The sequence below is a fragment of the Phoenix dactylifera genome, chromosome 2 (assembly GCF_009389715.1).
Source record: "Phoenix dactylifera cultivar Barhee BC4 chromosome 2, palm_55x_up_171113_PBpolish2nd_filt_p, whole genome shotgun sequence".
NCBI lineage: Eukaryota > Viridiplantae > Streptophyta > Magnoliopsida > Arecales > Arecaceae > Phoenix > Phoenix dactylifera.
The window spans coordinates 20,838,978-20,860,401 of NC_052393.1; the positions used below are offsets into that span (position 1 = coordinate 20,838,978).

Here is a 21,424-nt window from a genome sequence, read left to right on the forward strand (position 1 = left end):
CTACGTTCAAATTTTGATATTGTAATCGATAAATAGAGGAAGTATGAAGGTAATCTGATATCAGAAATCATGGCACAAGAAATGCTGGATGACTAGCTTTTAAGGAAGAAATGTTTCTGTTGCTTCCGGCAGGCATAATAATAGAGTTTTTGTTGGTAATAAAATCCACTCGATAGAAATGATTCGAAACAGAAATAGAAGTCTGAAGGTACTTTTGACTTTTGAAATTGGTGAATCGCTATGAATTCTTGAAATTTCGCAAAAGAATTACAGTTCTCTGAACAACAGATTCTACATGTTCGAAATCTACCAAATATTGGACATACAAAATGTGGAGGAGAAAAGAACTAGGCAGCTGAGAATTTGGGGGCTGAATGGAACCTTATGAGATTACATACTGCTGCAAATGTCTTGTCCTCTTCTTGTTCTTCAATTTTCTGAAGGCACTGGACTCAATCTGCCGAATCCTTTCTCTGCTCACACCCATCAACTCCCCAATTTCTTGCAGTGTCTTCGTCATCCCATCCTCCAGCCCGAACCTCCATCTGACCACTTGCTTTTCCCTTGGATTTAGAGTATCCAGCACCTTATTCAGATCCTGCTTCCTAAATTGCTTTATGAGTATTTCTTCTGATGTTTCAGCCTCGGGATCTGCTATAACTTCCTGGAAGAAAAAAAGCAGGACACATCAGTCAAAACCTGGAGCAGAAGATCAGAAAAAGAATGATCTTCAAAAATATACAAGAGGATGAGGAAAAAGGATGATGCACAGACCGAAGGCTTTAGGCTTTGGTTGATACCAATCTTCTGGTCCAAAGATCTTGGGGCTTTAGGGGTTAGCATAACTGCATTAAGCCTCTTCATTGACAGCCCTGTTGCCTCTGCAACTTCTTGATAATCAGGATACCTTCCATTCTCACTGTAAAGCTGCTTTTTAGCCTCCCGTACTCGATATGTAGCTTCAACCATGTGGAACTGTTCAAAACAGAATATCAAGAGAGAGAAAAAGAAATGCATACATGAAGAACCAATTGACAATCAACTCTATAACATACAACTTGTTGTCCAATTTAAACATGATTGAGGGAAAACAAATTCAAATTTTAGCACACAATTCAATCTCTAGATTTATGTAACTGAATAGTTTTATTGGGTCTTATTCTATTTGATCTTTTAAAGGATACCGTTTGACTAGCTTTGCCTTGCATCTTTAAGAGGATAAATTATTAGCTTGCCAAGGAACATGGGGAATTTGGAATATTATGAAGATCTGGACTGCTGATAGTGACTCAAATAATTTGAACTTAGCCCCCCACCCCCCACCCCCCCAAAAAAATCACAGCAAAGATTTGTAACAACTCGGTCCAGATTATTGTTATCTCTCCAGCATTTTCTTAAATCGCCTTCAATCCTGGAAGGGCCCTACAACTCAAGAACTCAATCAGGATAACTCTAATCCCACTCAGGGGAGGGGGTTGAGGATTGAGACTTACATGGCTAAATCATGAAACTCTGGTAAGAAACAGATCTCTTTCCTTTTAATAGCCTAAATAAAATTGGTAAAAACAAAGAAAAGAAAACCAACCTTCTACTTTTTGTTCTACTTTTTCAGTTGTAACATCTCATGCTGCACTATCATCTTCATGTGGGCCAACAATTGCTTACATGCTGAAACATGACAAAATAGTAAAGACAGCAGTCACAACTCCCATACATCCTACGTATTTCGCAATCCAAGGCTAATGAGATGCAACATCCTTATAGCACTTAATGCTCCATAAAAGTAGCAAACTGTGTTCAAGCATCATGCGATGCCTCAAGTTGCTCTAATGATGATGCATACAGGTCTGCAAGTCCTTTGCTGTTATCCTCAGCGAGTTTCAACAGAGGTATATCTAACCAAAAGTGAACCATGGACCTAAATATACTTCCTTTGTACATTGCCTAGTGCCTCAGAGGTCTCACTATATTATTTCTACTCATTCCAAAAGCCCACTTCCTCTTATCATACAGAATTAGATGCTGAATGTAAAAAGAGCCTGCAGTTTTCCCAACTTTGTTTTTGAAAGAAATCCCAGGACAGCTCCAAATAACACTTTGCTGCCTACAAAGCACAAACAGCTGTAACAGAATCGCTTCCTTATGATCCTTCTTGCTGTTTTTTTCAGAACCCAATGAAGATATATCTAATAAAATGAAAGATAAAAACAAGGTGACAAGCCTCTATCCCAGGATGAAGGAGGCATATCCTTTTCTCATTTTGGATAGATAAATACATAGGGATTTATCAGAAGAGTGGAAGGAGAACAACATTGTTCATCCAGATTCCAAATGGCAACAACCAAGATACAAAACAGCTGATTGAAATCTTCAAGAAACCATAAAGATCTTCGTCCTACCATTCCAGATGATCTTTTGACTTGTCAGAATAGTAGATTCATATTTGTTCTCTATTTAACTTTTGAGGATACAAACATTTCCCCTTTCTTTTACTCCTTTTTTCCATTTTTAAGTGCATGGTATGCAGAAGTTATCAAATTTTTAATATGAATTATCTACATTCATCCAACTTCAAGAACAATGTGTAATGGTAATGCTGCAATCCATGTGAATAATGTCAGAGGAGAACTTACTGGCAAGCGAATTGTCCTAGATTGCTCTGAAAGAGATCTGCGAACTGCTTGTTTTATCCACCAATGTGCATACGTGGAAAACTTAAACCCCTTTGAAGCATCAAACTTTTCAGCACCCTTTACGAGGCCTCGGCATCCTTCCTGTAAAACAATTGCTCAAAATTGACATACTGAAGCTGGACACAACCATAAAGTTTGCAATCATTCCCAGGCAGAATACACAAGCACCTGAACAAGATCCTGAAGGTTCATTCCTGCACCCTGATAGTTTTTTGCAATAGATATAACAAGTCGTATGTTACTCTTGATCATTTTGTCCTTGCAAAATCTTCCATAACTTAAGCGCTTCCTTAGTGTCCTTTGATCAACTCCGGCTGCTGCCGCCCATTGAGCAAAGGTTGGTTGGCCACCATGTCGTTCTGCAAGCTCCTGTTGGAGTCTTTCCAGCTTTAACATGTCCTGTTCACATTCAGTCCCAAAAGAAAGCATGAATTGGATCCAAAATGCAGCTTGATTGGCAAATATGACATGATAGGATATGGTCCTCCAGGAACAGACCAATATGGAATGTTAGTTGAAATGTTGAGTAAGAGGAGAACTTGAGCATAAGACAAGCATAATAAAGATGAGAATATTATGCAAACGTCCATCATAATTAAATATCTAGAAATGAGAACATAGGAAAGAGATTAAGAGCAACAAAGAATATAGAAGAATGAAAGAGGTAAATAAATGTATATGATGATCAACATGTTCACTTTATCACATTATGTAATATGGACAAGTCCAATTAGCAGGGGCTCTCTATTTGAGGTTAACCAGTTATAAAACAGGAGGAGAAGAGAAACAAAGTCTTGGCTGAAAGTGGGACGAAGGAATTTGGAGGAAACTTTGGTTATGGAGGACTTAGGAAATGAAATGGTGTAGAATCCATAACTAAAAATTGATGGAAGGAGGATCATGTTAATAATTTTAAATTTAGAACTACGATTCTGGTCCATCTATTGCTTAGATCTCTCGATGCACTCAATCTTTCTTACTTCATGGGAATGAATTCTGCTACCACCCTCTAGATACTATTGACGGACAGAGTGATGCATGTTAGTACAAGGAAATAAAAAAAAAAAGAGAAAATCCAAGGCTTTAAGTGATGTGTGCTGATGCTGTGCCAGCCTGGCATTGACACCACACATGACATGAGATCTAGTTCCATGCCAACACTTGGCTTGCACTGGCACCGAACAGTTCTGGATGCTGGTCCAGGCTTGGAATGGTATGTGCTGGTCCATGATGATCAGAATGATGGCACTATAATCGTTTCTTTAGTCATTAAAAATTCCTCAAGAAATGAGGAATACCAGATATGCACTATAAACCTATTAATGTACTAGTGCTTACTTGAATTGCTTCTGACAACTCTAGCTCTTCAGCTGCTGTGAGAAGCTTTGATGTGCTTGTTGTACCCCTCAAGTAACGCAAAGGATCTGAATAATCAACCTCCTGAAAAGTTGAGCGCTTTTTCTTGCTAGTTGATCCAGACTTGACAGGGATAACACTAACAGCAGCCTTCTCTGCCGCCCTTGTTCTTCTAGCTTTTCTGTCAGTTTGACGTCCAGATCTCACAGCTATGCTTTCAGGGTACTGCATTTGTTGGGACTCAAGTTCTTTATGTGTTAAATTGGAAACATCTGTGCCTTGAGATGGATCTTTGGCCTCATGGGGCTCAGTGTCAGTTGGAGTATAATTGTTGGTGGTGCGAATCAATTCCATTTCAGTAAGTCTGACCCTCTCGAGTCGGAGGGCATCAGCTTCAGATGAAAAATCCTCTGACTTTTCCAATTTTACAGATGGATCATTTCCGATAATCTGAGCTGCATCTTTGGCAACTTCAACGGCCGCTCTAGCAAGGGCAACTGCCTCCGCAGCAGCTGCAGCTATAACTGCCTCTTCACCTGTGAGAAGTGTTTCTGTGGCTAGGGTTGCTTCAATACTGGTCTGCACAAATTGAACGAGGAAAAATGAATAAATAAAGAAAAAAGTGTACACATTGTACCTAAATGAGCTGAAGATAGGTTGTTTTCCAAACCCAATAACCTCAAGTTAGAGTTTAAATAAGAGGGTCAAACAAAACATGGGCAGAGAAAAAATATGCTGGTCTTTTGACATGCGAAGAATAGAGCAAAGAAAATATGTTTCTTATAGTGTTTGGCACTGTTATTTGTATAGTTTTGTTACTTAATCACTTTTGGTTAACAGGAAAGCACACACATGCTTAGTTAGGCAATGCTTTACAAAAAAAAGGTGCATAAACTTATATATATATGTGTATGTGTGTGTGTGTGTATATATGAAAGCAATCTAGCAATAATTCTGTCTTGCTACTATCTTTGTAAATAATAAATTTCAGAACCAGGCTGTGGACACCTAATTAATCTATTATTGTGGAGATAGAGTTTTAAACTCTAAATTTGCTTAAAAAATGTACATGCCTTTGATGATATTATCTACAATACAAGATTGAGTCAAAGAGAATTGTTATTCATTGAAGAAATAAATGAGAAAAACTTCTGTCAATATTGAACACTGAAGAGAATTTTCTCCCCCCACATCAGGCTACTTAAATTTTCCATCTTGGAATTCTTCTCGGATTTTGAATTTTACTTCCTTCACACTGGTTTATTTTCCCATTCAAACTACTTACATATTATGGCCAAGTAATTTACAATTTTTCCACTGAACATTGCATAATACAAACCCTCACTAGCATGTCTTTCACATATCATTTTCTCAACCACTATTGACTTTATTAATCAATTCAAATGAGTGAATTTATCCACCACAAACCAAAACGAAAACTCAACCTTGTGAAAAAAACCATCCATTCTCTGCAATACAAGGTTTGCTATCTCAGTACCGAATCTCGTACCGGTGCCACACTAGCATAGTGTTGGTATAGTACGGAGTTTTTTTGGCGTACCGAGTATTTGTACGCCATCCGTACTAGATACCGGTACTGAATCGGTACAATACGTACTATCTGATTCGGACCGATACGGCATACCATATTTGCATACATAAAAACATTTTACAATACTTAAAAGACAAAGTCAACTCAAACCTTCATTGGTGGACCAACGGCTCCTACATATGTCAAGGGTCTTGTAGCATCTAAGGAGGTTGAATGAGCTTCCAAAGAAGGTATACGCTGAATGTCAATCACCGCTGCAGTCAGGGTTGAAACACATGGACTTCGAAAACAAACAGAATCTCTGGCCTTTGCTGCAGAAACAGAAATTCAACATAGACAGAAAATGGTCATCGTCCCTCAATTCTTTGAACGATTGATAGAATGCACAAATTAAAAACCATCATGCATTTAAATCTCCATCAATCTTTTTCTTTCTTCTTTTTTTACAAAAATGCCAATTGTAGATAAACTTAGAGCATGATTCAGAAATTTAATCAGACTCCAAGAGGATATCATGTCATGCTTTCCACCCAACTCACATGAATAATGCGACAAAGAAAGAGCCATTCTGAATTTTCTATTCATCCCTTCTTTTTTTTCTTTAGGAAAAAAAATAAATAAAAGCGCTGGGAATTAGCAAGAGATCAGCTTTCGGAAGACGACTTACAGTTCAGGGAGGGGTGGTGGGAGAGTGGTCTGAAATGGGCGTCGGGGGAAATGGAGGGGCACTTGAACTGCGGCACCAGGCACGCCATCCCCCCGACTCTTCTCTCCTCCTCCTCCTTTCTCTCTCTCCCTTTTCGGATCGCCTTACTGACTGCGGGAGATGATACGAGGAAAAGGAAGACAAAATGATGCTCTGCAAAACTTCATCCTCCGTTCTTATTCCTTCGCTTTTTATTTCGTTGACGTGCGAGAGAGAGAGAGAGAGAGAGAGAGAGAGAGAGAGAGAGAGCGCGCGCCGGGGTGAGGGTGAGAGGCGGAAGGATTAGGAAACGGATAAGGAACAGGGCGAGAAGGCCTGGTTCCAAGACGACGCCGATTTCCCTTGGGCGAGCGCTAGATAGTGGAGGAGATAAGAAACGGGAAACCAAAAAAATTGACCGGCCTCGCCACAACGACCCGACCCGACCGGTTCACGTCGACCAACCTCCACTTAACTCAACCCGGTCCAATCAATGTAAAAATAAAATCCGAGTCGAGAAGGTTTCTCAGCTCCGTGGCTCCGTCGTCTCTTCTTCCTCGCTATCCCCATCTAGGGAAAGAAGAGAGAAGAGAGAAGAGAGAAGAGAGAAGGGAGAAGGGAAGAGAGGGATAGGGAGAGATGGAGGAGGAGGTGACGGGGGGAGGGATGAGGCTGGGAAAGAAGCCGATGGAGAAGGAAGGGGAGGTGGACTACAAGATCAAGGCTGGGACGGCTTGGAGCCACTCCTACCTCAACCAGAAGCCATGGCACCCTTTGTCCTACCCAAACCAGCGCCGCAAGTGGATCGCCGAGCAGACACACTCCAACCGCATGCGCCGCGCCGAGGAGGTCTCCCGCGAGGTAATACATTTGATATTGCCCGTCCCATCTCATCATCTCCATCATGATTTCTCTTCTTCTTCTTCCTTGCCTTCTCTTTATTGTTCTTCTCGTGATATATAATGCTAATCCTGTCTGCTGGCTCTCCTTCCATTTGATACAGTTTGCTCAGGAGCAGGAGTTTTTCCGTCAGACGGCGCTCTTCTCCAAGAAAGAGAAGGAGAAGGTAACAAAGTTTGAATCCATGATTGCTGGACTCCGGGTTATGGTATGCTGGCGTATTAATTGTGAGGGAAATAACTTGCACTTGAAATGAATGACAAAATTACTTTATCAGAGAGGAACATGGATACCCGATCTTTTCTCTTCCTTTATTTCTTTCTTATCTTCCCCCTTAATTATGTTGGGTCCAGGTGGGGTTGGTGAAGATGTTGTGAGGAGGATAAGGAAAAATCAGGCTCTTGTGTTAGGTAAGTGTTGTTTTGGAGATAGGAATGGTGCGCTGCAGGGGTTGCATGATTACAGTAACATGAAATTAGGGTTTAAACTGTCTTATGCAAAATAGGTTTACTGTTTCTAGAAATGAGCAGTTTGGTGGTCTGGGAACCTTTGAATTGTAGGTTAAGTTTAAAATATGAAGGGAACAGGTTAAAGTCTAAGAAGATCCAGGCTGTAGCTCTACGTCTTCTGGAGTTTGATTTCCCGAGCTCCTTTGCAGTTTCTCTTGAATTTTGAGGATGTTGTTCCAGATTTCTTCCTTTCACATGATTTGTCTTCTAGATATTGCCTTGGGAATCATATGTTTTATCACAAGTTCAAGAGCAGTCTTTTTTATTATTATTGTTGTTCTGGGAAAAGCTCTGGCCTATCATGGCTGCAGGAAAAGGCGACCTTCACTGTGTTTTTCTTCCAAAACCAAGTGGGAGAACATTTGGCTATACGACTTTTGTGGTTCACTATTACGTCTATTTGTGGTTCACCAATGAAGGAGATAAGTTAAGGATAATACCAGCGCAATGTGGTCAAACATGCAGGGAAAGGATATGAGGACTGTGAAGAAAAGTGTTAAAAGGTCGTAGGTAGTAAGCTTGCTAGTGAACTTACAGGAGGAAAATCAATTTGATTGGTAATTTACATATGTTCCTTTTTGCTTTCTCTAGTGGTCAAGTTCATCCTCTGATTAAAGAATAGAAATATATCTTAGCCTGGAGGAATTTGGTTGTTTTTTTTGCTTTCCTCGCTACACCACCTTGATATGGAGGTTCTGCTCTTGTTACCTTCTTGTCCTTTTTTCCTATGTAATTAAATCTTTCTTATTGCCATTTGAAAAAAGGAAATAAGAATACATGCACACACACATATGTATGTATGTACATACAGATCTCAAAGATTCTACCTGCTAGCTGTATCCCTTTTTATGCTTTGAAGCTCATAATTTCACTGACAAAATTGAACATGCTTATCCATGAAGGCTTGATAATAACCATACTGGTATCGTGCTTCCCAGTGATTGATCAAACTTCCATGTGTTAATCATCTGATACTGCATCTGTTTCCCTTACTGACACATGCCACATTTTCCTTAGGCAAAGCAGTGAATGCAAGACCATTCTACGGATCTCATTAAAAATTGATTTTTCTTCTATACATTTTATGTATGGTGCTTGCTTCACACGTATTTGAGAAAATTTTTGTTGCTTTTGTGTTCTAAATCCATGCAATCATAAAATTTGATTTGTTATCTTTTGCATTATTAGTGGTCTCTGGATTCTATCAACTTGTTCTAAATAGTCGTGTTACATCTGTGATATTTTGCTCATTAAGGCCATTGGATGCTCCATGATTTTGCATTTATGCTTCAATTTTTTTCTTTACTCCAGCTGGAGACGATAAAAGCTGTGAGTTTTATGTATGTCCGCCCACCTGGTTATAATGCGGAGAGTGCCAAAGCTGCAGAGATTGCAGATGGAAAGAAGACGTCGGATCAAAGTAACAGCACTCAAGATCCAACAAGTGGAACCACCTCTACAATGTATCTTCATGTTTTTCAAAGTTTTATTTTCTGAGATTAGTTTGAAAATTTTCATACTTTATCTAAGACATGCAATAGTGATTTACCAGTTAGGGTATGGATAATGTTCCTTTGCTTCGATTTTCTGCTGAACGTAATATGTGTTCCTCTAGGCCTGAAACAAGATCCGACAAGAATCAGATTGGTGGAGACAGGAAGGCCAGGCCAAAAGATGTTTTCGGTCGGCCTTTACCAACAGAACAAGAATTTGAAGTGTTGAAAAATGCTCCAAGGTATGCTTTAAACGTTCTATTTTTAGTTACCTACAGGACAGAGAATAGCAATCACTATGGGCCTTTTAAACATGGAGTAATACTGCATTAACATCTACGGGTTCTTGAGAAAAATTAGACATAACATAAGCATGAGAAATAAGGATTTCTGAATACAGAAATCAAAAGGTCACATTTTAATTGGAGACCACATGAAAGCTTCTCTAGTGTATGCATAAACTGGTCTAAAGCATAAGAGGCTCAATATCTGAAGCTCCAACTGCAAGTATTGTTTATTCAAACCTCGTGACGGTATTTAACAGCCTGACAGATGCGTGTAGCTGATCTTATGTTGAAATGCACCAAATCTATCAGACGTTTGTTTTGTTCCTAAAATAGACTGTTAAAGAACTTTAAAATTAGTTTCAATGAGGGATAGAGTGAGGAATTAGCAATTGATGAACTACTGATTAGTATGCTTTCATCCAAGAACTACAAATATGCATGGACATCATAGGTTGGTTCCCAGGTTAGATGTACAGTATGCTATTCAAGGATCAAGAATATCTCTAGTGCTGTAACTATCTTGTTTTGTATGATCCCTTCTCATTTCCACTGTGTCTGAATTCCTTCTGCAGGTTATCCAAAAGATATGTGTTTTATCTGCCCCAAAAACTGAAAGGGAATCGTGGAAGAATAGAAAATCATAAAAAATAAAAGATATCATTTATACATGCATGTGTGCTTGTTTATTTAGCTTTCTTCCATGCATTTTTTAAAAACAAATCAGATCTTCTTGGCATTGACCAGTATATCACTACTCCATTTAAAATTCTAATATCCTTTATTTTTTGGAATCAAAAGCCTGCCATCCTTAAGTTTGTTGTTTACTAACCTGTTGCCATGATGTGTATAGCCAGTTGCCTTCTGTATCTCCTTATATGGAGTGCTTGAATTGATGTCTCTTATGCAGGCTAGATACCGGTGCGCCTGCAAGGGTAAAGCCATTTGGAGTTGAAATTCGCAATGTAAGATGTGTAAGATGTGGAACGTATGGCCACCAAAGTGGCGACCGTGAATGCCCCTTGAAAGATGCAATAATGCCCAATGATGAGAGTCGGCTGAAGAGGGATGATCCACTAACAGCTATAATGGCGCACACAGACTCTGGCGAGGCAAGTATCACTATAGTTTTCTTCTCATGGCAAACTTTGTAGCAGATGATTTTCAAAAGAATATAAACCGTAATTTTGGATTGAACATTTCTGCAGAAATTCATTTCCACTAGTGTATTGCCATTGCAAAGAAGTTCCTTTTTTCTTCTTTTTTACATTACTTATCGCCGGGTAGCAATTCCATTGAAATTTCACGTGTCCGTGTCCTCGATTATCGATGGCTTTTAATAAATTATGAAATGTTGCTCCAGTATTGACAGTAAAATGATCTTAGTTACATATATTTTTGCCCGTACATGATTAGCACAGAAAACAAGAGAAACGACATAGGAAGCAGAGGATTTTAAATCTGCCTTTTTGTGATGTGATTTGCAGAAATGTTTGTATGCATTTTTATGACAAATAACGAATCTTTATAAAATGAACTTTAACAAAGATAACTGAAAATCAAAATACAATTTGAAGTCCCTACCCATAAATGTCAAATAATGTTTAGTATCAGGTTAAAAAAGAAAAAAAGAAAAAGAAAAAGATTCCACATAGCTAAAATGCAAAAAGTGGAATATCATGAGTGACTTCATTTTTCTAGTAGTCAAGCAAAATAGTTATGAACAAGAAATCATTTGTATTGCTCTCCTACCGCCGAGTTGGATGTTTAAGGAGGGTTTACCCATGATCACCTTTGTTTAGGACAATGTACTTGTGTTGCACCTGGCGACATGCATCTTCCTCTATGTCTGGTCACATGCCCCTATGCATTTTAACCTGGAAACTTGTCATGGGTGTGAAATATTGATGCAGTCCAATAGATCGAGGGCTGCAAATTGTATAGATATAAGCAGAAACAAATTACGGATCTGATGAAATACGAGTATTTATCTTTTTCCACAGCAAAAACAGCGAGAAAGTAGAAGGAAAGAGAAGATGAAGGGGTCGGATAGAGGAGAAGAAGGTTAGAGGGAAAAGATCATATAATAGAGGGTGAATCTCTACAAAGGAGTTTCTTCATTTATTATAATTCATAGATCATCCATAATTCGTTGCTCCATATGGACCCATATTTATAAAGACTCAGACAACATTAAACAACATTCCCTGATCATAGAAGGAATCTCAACTCATCTAGTATGGATCTTGGATTCTAACTTATATTATTTGACCCAAGATCTGACTCATATTCAACCACAAGCTCCATTGGGTCCCACATAAAAAGGTCATCAAAGACTTTCCAAATCACAATCCTAAAGAGTTTAAAACCTTTCTAACTTAACCTGGACCAAAGGTAGTTCCTTTAGATGATAATTCTACTCACAGTAGCTCTCAAAACCCACTGGAAAATAGTTTTAAAAATTAGTCGGAAAATTGCAAGACAAATACAAATACTTAAACTACTCCTTAAGACTCGATAATACTAGAAAATTAACTAAATCTAATTTAGACCTAAAGACATCAAATGTTTATGTGTCCTCAAGCATCAAACATTGCATCCTCTTAAAAATCGAGGCACGAGGTCACAAGACATATATATGTATATCTGTATATCTATATATACATATATATGTATATCTATATATATATATATATATGTATATCTATACATATGTATATATGTATGTATATGTGTGTACAAATGTATGTCTGTATGTATGTATACATACATATATACACGCATGCATGCATGCATGCATGCGCACACACATATATAGGATTTGAGTACATGCATACTACACCATACTAGTAAGGTGCAGGTACTTGTATGCCGCTTGGAAGTATTAGGTGTTGACATATGTTGGAGCACCTCATTTTGCCATGTTGGAACCAAGAGCCATACCATGTGTTAGTATGGTACCATGTCAATCCATGCTAGACAAGGTCTCGCAATCTTGGTATCGGGTATCATATCGGTACATTACTAGTTTGATACAGTATGGGTCGGTATAGTACGGTATGCACTTGTATAGAGATGGCTCTCAAGCTATTTTTCTCATCTTTATCTCGATGCGGGTCAGTGTGCATCCTGGCTTATCTTGAAACGGCTCAGTACAGATTTGTACGGGTCGATATGACGCTCGTGCTGACCCGAATATGATTTTCATATCAGTTCCGACCTAGTACAGTATAGCACAATCGGAACTGGGTGATTTGGGGCATTACGACAGTCCATGATGCTACATGTGTAAGGTACTTGCAGGGGTATGTACTGCTACTAGTACTTTGACACTCATATATGGCATAATATAAGCTATTGTTTCAATGCCTTTCAAAAAAAGGAAAACTAAAAAGGAAAGGGGGGGAGAGAGATACATATACTGCCTCACGAACAAAATAATATAATAATCATAAGTTTGTAGGTTATTTTAGTCATTCCTTAGGTATATTTGAGGTTACTTAAGATGCGTTAAGATACTTGAGTATGTAGATTATTATGATAAATTTATATTGGAAATATAATGAAACTTTGCTTAAAGTGTCTTGCACTTGAAACTAAGAATCTGTACAGCAACAAAGTATTGGCCCTTTTTGCTGACATGAGCAGGGCCCTTCAATGTAGATTGCCTAATTGTGTCATGTTGTGTCCTGTCATGTCCAAATGTCCAAAAATGCTGACACTTTCAGATATAAAGAAATAGGTAGATTTGTCCAGGTAATTAATCCCCTACTATCCATCAACGATATGCTTTTTCAGCTTGGCAGGCTACCACCCTTTGACATGCGAAAGTAGTAAGAGGAATGCTGTATCATCGAAGGGTCATAGATGTATAGGTCCTGCATATGTAAAATATCTATTGATGTTTGTACTTATGTATGTATATGTTTTTGTAGTTTTGGGAATAACTGGCAAATGAGCATTCATAGAGCTAACCCTTAAGTGTTGATGGTCTTGGTCATGTGTGCTTTTGTATGTATTTCATCTATAGATGTAGTATAAATGAAAAATATAATTGATATACTTTTAGGCTTTTGGCCAGGCTTAGACCAGAACAGCAGCTCAAGATCTTGAAATTTGAGCCCAGCCTACCCAAAATCTGAATTGCAATAGCATAAACAAGGCCCTGCCTAGGCCTGCTAGTTTTGGGATCTTTTTTCATTGTCATTGTTAACTATGGTAGTGATTTTCATCAACTTAGAAAGGTTGCACCTATAGATAAACTAGTACCCTTTACTAAGTGAAACCCAATCTCAAATAAGCAGACAGTTTTGTCTATCACTAATGAACCTTTTTTAGGTGGCAATGAATGTTGGCATATCAAATCAATTGATCATCAATCATTCTTCAAGAAATCAAATTTGGATAGGTTTAAATGGTGTAAGTTTGATTTTATTTTAATAAATTATTATTGACCACTTCTAATATAATTTGGGAATGGCCACGTTCACATGGACTAATTATTCTGATAGTAGTTTGATTAATTTATAATGAAACAAGAGTAATGGATTTTGCAACAGATCTAAACAAATCCCTTGCTTGAATTCTTGATTCAACTTTGTCATAATTTTATGTTGTGCTATCCATGCATTGCACTCAAAAATCTTGAAACTTGGAGCTTCTACCAGCAGTATAGTGCCAAAGAAGACAGTGAAGATGCCATGCCTATGTGAGCTTTTGATGCTCAATTGTCAGCACTTCATTCTATTGTCGTCCTGGCACCAAACTTCAGCAGAAAGGCCATTTTAGATTGTGTTAAATCATCCCCTAGTCATTAAAAGTAATGGCATAATTTGTACTCAATTTATTGCTGTCTTACTTTAAGAAACCAACTTACATAAACTTTTATTTATCAGAAGTGAAGAATAGTTCAGATTAAGTATGCTTCTTTTATGTGATTGTCGTAGCAAATATATAGATGCTCATGTGAATGGAATGCAAAATAGGAAGTCAAAGACAAGTTTGATCCATTAAACATAGCTAAGGAATATACCCTAATTAGAAGATGATTAAGAAAACAATTGAAGTACTTGGAAAAGTAAAACACAAGCTTGAGCCTTAGCCATCAACAAGAGCACCCAGAATCTTGTTTGAGTGTGTGAAAATGTACAAAAAAAGTCTTGGGACCTGGCATGCGTAGAAGGGTAAAGAAGGGTTTGGTAATTCTTGTTATAACTGAGGGCAAATTAATAAATCCAATCTTGAATGCTGTAATAGGTCTTGTTCATAGTTGTGGTCAGACTAATTAAAAGATGATATATCTTGAAATTAAATTGCTGTGCTCCATATTAGACATTAGAAAACGTTCTTGAATCATGATAGTCAAGAATAAGACAATGCATGTCCAATGTTTCTTTCTTTCTATCTCAAATCTATATTGCTGTCATTCGATGGTATCAAAAACACGGCCTACAGAAGAAATCTCAAAACTTCATTTGTTATTTGAAGGCACTTATATTCTTTACCTGAATCTTGAAGTTCTTCGAAACAATTATCTTTTGCTATAGACCTATATTCTTTTGGTTTACCTGAAAGCTGGCCTAAAAACAAATCTATTAGCATGTATTTGTAGTCTTTTTGATATTTATAAGGGGATCTTTTTCCCTGCATTCTTCAGCAGCATTCAGCAATAAGTAGACGTGATTTTAGGTTGTTGCTATCACTAGACAGTAGGTTAACCTCCAGAAATTTATGGAGTTGTGTGAGAGGGTTTCATGTATTTTCCTGCTGGAATGACTGACTAAAAATGTGTTTGGCGATCATGTGTCTGGCAAGTATCTGCTCATATAGGAACTAAACATATACGGGCTGTAATGATCGTAATGAAAACCACTGGTTCAACCTTCTTTGTTACTCTTCTTGGAGAAAATTAAAAGAATAGCTAATCATCTGCTCGTTTGTTGTTTGTTCATTATAGTCAGTTTTCGTGCCTTTTTACCTCTACTGTGTACTACTTGTCTTGTCATAAATCAGCTATATACTTCTTAAATGATTTAATAGGACATTCAAGTTATTAGACCCCAGAAGAAAAAGAATCAGTTTGAGAAAAGAATGTAATAAATATTGGAAATTAAACTAAATTTGCTTTAGTGTATTAGAAGTATTAATTCCTTATATGTATTAAATTAGTACATTAATATATCTTCTAGAGTTTCTGAGATAATATTTCTTAGCGTTCATGTAAGTATTGGGTACCTGTGTTTTTTTGGCTGTTGCGGTGCATTTACATAATGGATATTTGAAGAGCCATTATCTATATAGACCCTTGCCATGACTCATTTTGTAAGGAAGAACAATAAATGAAATGAAAAATATGATAAAATATTTTGTCCTCTCCCCGTCTACATTCATTGTCTAAACAAGGTGATACTAGAGCTTCTTGCCTCCGTTGTCTTAATATAGTGATATCAGAGCCACAACATGCCAGAAAGGTGATCAACAAAAGAAGAGTTATTTGAGAGTAAGGAGGCTTGAAGTGTAGGGACATGACAAAGATGAAGGCAAGAGTGGTTAGGAGAAGCAAAATCAAATTTGTCAAAAAAAAGTGAGGTATGGAAAACAAGAGAGAATAGAAAGGAGGGGAGACAAAAAAAGAAAGGAGAGTGAGAGAGATGATTTTATTAGTAGAAATATTAGTATTTTTTTAACTGCAAAAAATGGAGCATTCAAACTTGTACCTATTTTCACGCTTGTGACCTATAGGATATTATTGAAAAAGTGAAAAGTTGCATGTCAAAGAAAATTTGAGAAAAGAAAGAAGTCGAAGCACTAGAAATTTTGCAAAGGGCAATGAATAATACAAAAGCATGTCAAATATATACAATCTCCGGATCTCCATGCGTTGGAAAAGCTTAAATTCACTTTTTATCATAAGAGTCGAGCATTACTTAATATTGACTAATAAATTTAGATGGAATTTTTTTGGGAAGAAAATCTTGATGAAGATGAGATTGAAAACGAAAAAATTATTAATAATGTAGAATTTAGTAAAAGGATGAGAAAGAAGTAGAAGAAGAAGAAGAATTCAAGAAAAAAACTGAAAAGTTATGTTTATAGATTGAAAAGTTTAAAGAAATCAAAAAAATCAAGGAAGTGAAAACTCAAAAGCTAGAAGAGTTTGAAAATGCAAGAGATGGAGAAACCAAAGAGAGAACATAAAGAAGCAGAAAAGAATTGAATGGGAAAAAGACAATATAGAAATTGAAAAAGCAATATTCAGAATATAGAAATTCAAGAAAAAGGTCAATTTTCATATAAAGACAAAAATTTGAAAATTTGAAAAATCAAAGTTATGTTTTGGAGTGGAGAATTTTTCAATGATATAGGTTGGATAAACATGAGGGCAGGCCTTGGCGTAACAATAAATTTGCTCTATTATGACTTGGGTGTCATGAGTTCAAAATATGGAAATAGCCTCTCCACACATGGGGTAAGGCTGCATACATCTAACCCTTGCCAAACCCCACAATGGTAGGAACATTGTGCACTGTGATGCCCTTTTTTACATATTGGGGTAGCACAAAACCATTTTTTGATCATGAGGAGATAGAGCATGCAAAGATCAAGGAGTATGAAGACCAAGGGTACACATGTACAAAGGGGAAAGTATTTATTCAAGTGAAGATTCTGCTTTGGAGAACAAAGATGCCCCACAAGCCCTTCACATCAAAATTATGCATTTAAAACTATTGGATCTTTTCCAATAGTTGAGGACCTGTAGGTTTCCAAACCCTATTATATTCTTGTCTTCAAGTTGCTGTTACCATGCTTGATGGAGGAAAAATTGGTCTAATGTGCTTCCTCCAGGGGGTATGTTCTTTGAAATTAATGCAATTTTAGGAAATATTTAGATTAGTTTCATAAATGTTTTAATTAGTACAATTTTCATGAATATGTCTTCTGGAGTTTGGAAAACAATATCTTAGACTAAATATAAATATTTGATAGTTGTGTCTAAAGGGTGTGTGAAGAGTCAAAATGTATCTAAGGAAACCTATAAAGTGAGCTATTTTGAAAGAAGAACAAGTGAAATTGGAGAAAAGGTGGAGGGAGGTGTCTTAGTTGTGTCAAGGGCGTGTGAAGAGTCAAAATGTATCTAAATTAACCTATAAAGTGAGCTATTATTTAGGGAAGAACAAGTGATTTTTTTTTTTTTTTTTTTTGGGGGGGGGGGGGGGGGGGGGGTGTGGGCCCTGTGCATCCATATCTGAATAAAATGATATTAGAGCTTTTGGTTAGCCTTAACAATAACCATCTAGCCTGATTCTAGCTATTTGTGACCAGCTTTCTAGAGTGATTAAGAGATCAAGTAAACTATATTGATGATGAAAACTGAGTCTGTTTGATGCTAGGGGAGTGGACCATATCTAGATCCCCAAATATCTTGTGCTAAGTTTTTTTTTGATGAAAATTTTGTGATAAGTTTTAAGTGTACTCAGTTGATGGTTCTGAGCTTGCTCACATCTAACATGCTTGCATGAAAGACATGCATGTCACATAGAGAAAGGAGCCACTTGGTGGAATGGGAATTCGTAAGAGTATTAGAATAGTATATGGTTTGTGGCAGCCATTATTATCCAGCACATTGTTCTCATGAAAATTAATCTACCATCTTCTGGAAGTGAATAAAAGAAACCTTAGATATACTCGTTACTAAATGTAGGCGTTTGCTGTTTGTCAGACAACTGCAGGACTTGTGAATTATGAATGCAGCATTTCATCATGTGTGAATCATAAATATCAGCATATAACCGACATTTTTGTAATGTTGCAGCATAATAAAAGTGCACCTGTAGTTATTTAGAATTTTATTTTATCTCTTTGCACATATGCATGCTTTGGACTTGTACATCTCTTCTCATAGTGAGTGGTTCTCTTGTTTGCAGCCTTTGAAGTGGGAACTGAAGCAGAAACCAGGAATGAGCCCTCCCCGTGGTGGGTTCCAACCAGATGATCCTAACCAGCAGATAGTAGCAGATGACATATTTGATGAATATGGAGGTATAAAAGAATATATATAACACAACGCATATCCAGATCTGTGGCTCAGGCTTTAACATTGCCTTAACTTGATTTACAGGATTTCTGGGTGGTGGAGACATCCCTGCTTTGCTTTCCAACTTCTCAGCAAGCAAATCTAAGCAGCATTCCAAACATAAGAGAAGGCACAAGGACCGATCACCAGTAGGTTATACTGGATCCAAGGGAAATCATGTTAATCATCAACCTGCATCATCTTCTGATTCTGAAATTGACAAGGAAAGCAGGAGGTGGTCAAAGAGCAAACACAAGAAGCGGCAGTATTCAGAATTATCATCACCTTCTGACTCTGAAATTGAAGTTCTGAAAGAAGACAGGAGGAAACTGAAGAGCAAGCATAGGCAGCAACATCATTCAGAGTCTTCTTCTACTGACTCTGAATTTTATGAAGAAAACAGGAGGTGGTCAAAGGGCAAGCATAAGAAGCAGCATAATTTAGAGTATTCAGCACCTTCTTACGCTGAAGTTGAAAAGGAAAGCAGGAGGCATTCAGAGAGAAGGCAAAAGCAGCGACATCATTCAGAGTCTCCATCATCTGACTCCATATTTGACAAGGAAAGCAGGAGACACTCAAAGAGCAGGCAAAAGCAGCGATACCACTCAGAGTCTTGTAACTCCGTATATGACAAGGAAAGCAGGAGGCACTCGAAGAGCAGGCAAAAACAGCGATACCGCTCAGAATCTCCATCTTCTGACTCTGTATTTGACAGGAAAAGCAGGAGGCATTTGAAGAGCAGGCAAAAGCAGCGACGCCACTCGGAATCTCCATCGTCTGACTCCATATTTGACAAGGAAAGCAGGAGGCACTTGAAGAGCAGGTCAAAGCAGCGACATCGTTCAGAGTCTCCATCTTCTGACTCTGTAGTTGACAAGGAAAGCAGGAAGCACTCAAGGAGCAAGCAAAAGCAGCGACATTATTCGGATTCTCTAGATTCTGACTCCAAAATTGACAAGAAAAGGAGGCATTCAAATAGCAAGCAGAAGCAGCAACATTTTTCTGAGTCTCCTTCAGACCCCAGACTTGACAAGGAAAGCAGGTGGCATTCAAATAGCAAGCAACAACAATGACATCATTTGGAGTCTCTATGTTCTAACTCTGAATCTGAGAAGGAAACCAAAAGAGAGCAAGCACAAGAAGCAAAACTTTTCAGATGCAGGTGCTGGCAATAATTCGGACCCAGATTATCTGCGGTAATGAGTAGAAAACCTTTCAGATTGAGGTACTTATGATAGTTTCGAATTGGGTTACTGTTCTCACCAGCACCACACCGACAAACCGATTCAGCATCTCAATCAATTTACTCAGTATCAATATGATGAGTAGGAAATCCAATATTATGTTTTCAGAGAGGATCAGAGGTGAAATGTATTTGCACAGAGAAGTTTTTCTTTCAATTATGTTTGTCAGAGTTTGAATAATTATTGGAGCCAGTCTGCAGTCTGGTGAGTCTTCCAACAATCTATGTTTGCGATCTACTAGACTTCATGCATTTCCAGATCAATATAGATCATATATCCATCAAGAGTTCAAGACTCAGGGACTTGAAGCTGAATGAAAGCGTGCTATTTGTTTCCAAATATGTAAGCCGTCCCAGTAAATTTCCCCTTGTAGTTTCCTCTTGAGAAAAAAAAATCCTCAAGTAGTTTGGCTTGGTGCTTATAGCTGTTCAGGGTGGGCATTGTTAAAACAAAAGATCTAAGCAAAAATCTTCTTTGTTCTCTCTCGCTATTCAATGCTTCAGTTGATCTGGTTCAAATGATTGTTTTTCAAGCTTGAACATGCACTGCCTCGTTTTTTTGTGCATAGCTTCTATGAAGACTTTTCTGTAACTATTGTTTTCCAAGAAAATCATTAGGGGCTCGTTTGGTTTGCGGGAAGCATTTTTTCTTCTAAGAATATGATTCTTGGGAAGAAGATTTCTAGGAAGAGAATACCTGGGAATGTACTTTTGGCATGTTTGGTTAAACATGGAAAAGTGACAGATTTTCAGAGTACTTATGTTTGGTTGACCATCCACTTTTTTAGAAAAGTTATGTGTAATTCCTATTATACCCTTAATAAAAATTAGATCTTTAATGCCTCTTTAATACTGAAGGGTCTTTTGGGGAAAAAATAAAGATGGAGTGATTTCCGCCTCATGGGAAAGTAATTTTTTCATGTTTCTCATGGAAAAAACTTTTCCATAAAATGTGAGAATCATATTTCCATGGAAATACAACTTTCTCATCTCTCTTCTTTGAAAACTCCAACCAAATAAGAGGCATCTCATTACTTTTTCGTTGACTACACTTTCCCTCCTTTTTCCACGAACCAAACGAGCCTTAGGGAGCTAAGGCTTTGAATATCAGTGATCTTTTTAGGTAGAGGGTCTCCAAGAAAAAGAAAAAAAAATCATCCTCCATTAACAATGAACAGGAAATATTTTGTTAATTTTTACATGATTTACGTTTTTAATTATCTATATGGACGGAAAGAAACCAAGATAGCCAGGTTATAAACTGTGCATACGCACGCCTCTGCGCACATACATATACACGCACGTTCATAAACCAAGATGACCAGCCTTTGTTTTTTATAAAAGGTGCAGTCCCCAGAGACATAAACATAATACTTTTCCTTTTTCTCTTTCCTTTCATGTGGGTTTTTTTTATTTTTGGTAACAAATGGAGCTGAAAGCTTGTATTAAAAAGCAAAACAGTTCACTTCGGTTCAAACGGTCTTAGATTCCTGCACCCTATAGATTAAAGCAAACAAACAGATTGAACTATAGTTTCATAAGACCTATTTAAACCAGCTGAAACACCAGAGCTAGAGAATGGACTTAAGTATGAAACATATGTAGAAGGGCAATCCATCATAACAGCATATCTTCA

At 37.6% G+C, this 21,424-nt stretch overlaps 2 protein-coding genes across 2 annotated transcripts; one reads left to right on the plus strand and one right to left on the minus strand.

Moving 5' to 3' along the window:
- Positions 1 to 97: 97 nt before the first annotated feature.
- On the minus strand, positions 98 to 6,648 carry LOC103718565 (RNA polymerase sigma factor sigB). Its single transcript, XM_008807452.4, has 7 exons — positions 6,269 to 6,648; positions 5,752 to 5,912; positions 4,032 to 4,628; positions 2,862 to 3,092; positions 2,634 to 2,774; positions 775 to 975; positions 98 to 664 (listed from the first exon to the last, which is right to left on the minus strand). The coding sequence occupies exons 1-7, from the start codon at positions 6,354 to 6,356 to the stop codon at positions 383 to 385; spliced, it is 1,701 nt and encodes a 566-aa protein (XP_008805674.2). The 5' UTR covers positions 6,357 to 6,648; the 3' UTR covers positions 98 to 382.
- Positions 6,649 to 6,826: 178 nt separating this feature from the next.
- Positions 6,827 to 20,291, plus strand: LOC103718562 (uncharacterized zinc finger CCHC domain-containing protein At4g19190). Its single transcript, XM_026809072.2, has 7 exons — positions 6,827 to 7,147; positions 7,290 to 7,352; positions 9,007 to 9,158; positions 9,311 to 9,430; positions 10,383 to 10,584; positions 18,397 to 18,511; positions 18,591 to 20,291. Exons 1-7 carry the CDS (start codon positions 6,926 to 6,928, stop codon positions 19,616 to 19,618), a joined length of 1,902 nt encoding a protein of 633 aa, XP_026664873.2. The 5' UTR covers positions 6,827 to 6,925; the 3' UTR covers positions 19,619 to 20,291.
- Positions 20,292 to 21,424: the final 1,133 nt, after the last annotated feature.

Coding starts and splice junctions, on each gene's coding strand:
- LOC103718565 (XM_008807452.4), bottom strand. CDS start 6,356: ATGGCGTGCCTGGTGCCGCAGTTCAAGTGCCCCTCCATTTCCCCCGAC. Junction 5,913..6,268: donor CCACCACCCCTCCCTGAACT/GTAAGTCGTCTT, acceptor CTGTTTCTGCAG/CAAAGGCCAGAGATTCTGTT. Junction 4,629..5,751: donor CCGTTGGTCCACCAATGAAG/GTTTGAGTTGAC, acceptor CAATTTGTGCAG/ACCAGTATTGAAGCAACCCT.
- LOC103718562 (XM_026809072.2), top strand. CDS start 6,926: ATGGAGGAGGAGGTGACGGGGGGAGGGATGAGGCTGGGAAAGAAGCCG. Junction 7,148..7,289: donor CCGAGGAGGTCTCCCGCGAG/GTAATACATTTG, acceptor CATTTGATACAG/TTTGCTCAGGAGCAGGAGTT. Junction 9,431..10,382: donor GTGTTGAAAAATGCTCCAAG/GTATGCTTTAAA, acceptor TCTCTTATGCAG/GCTAGATACCGGTGCGCCTG.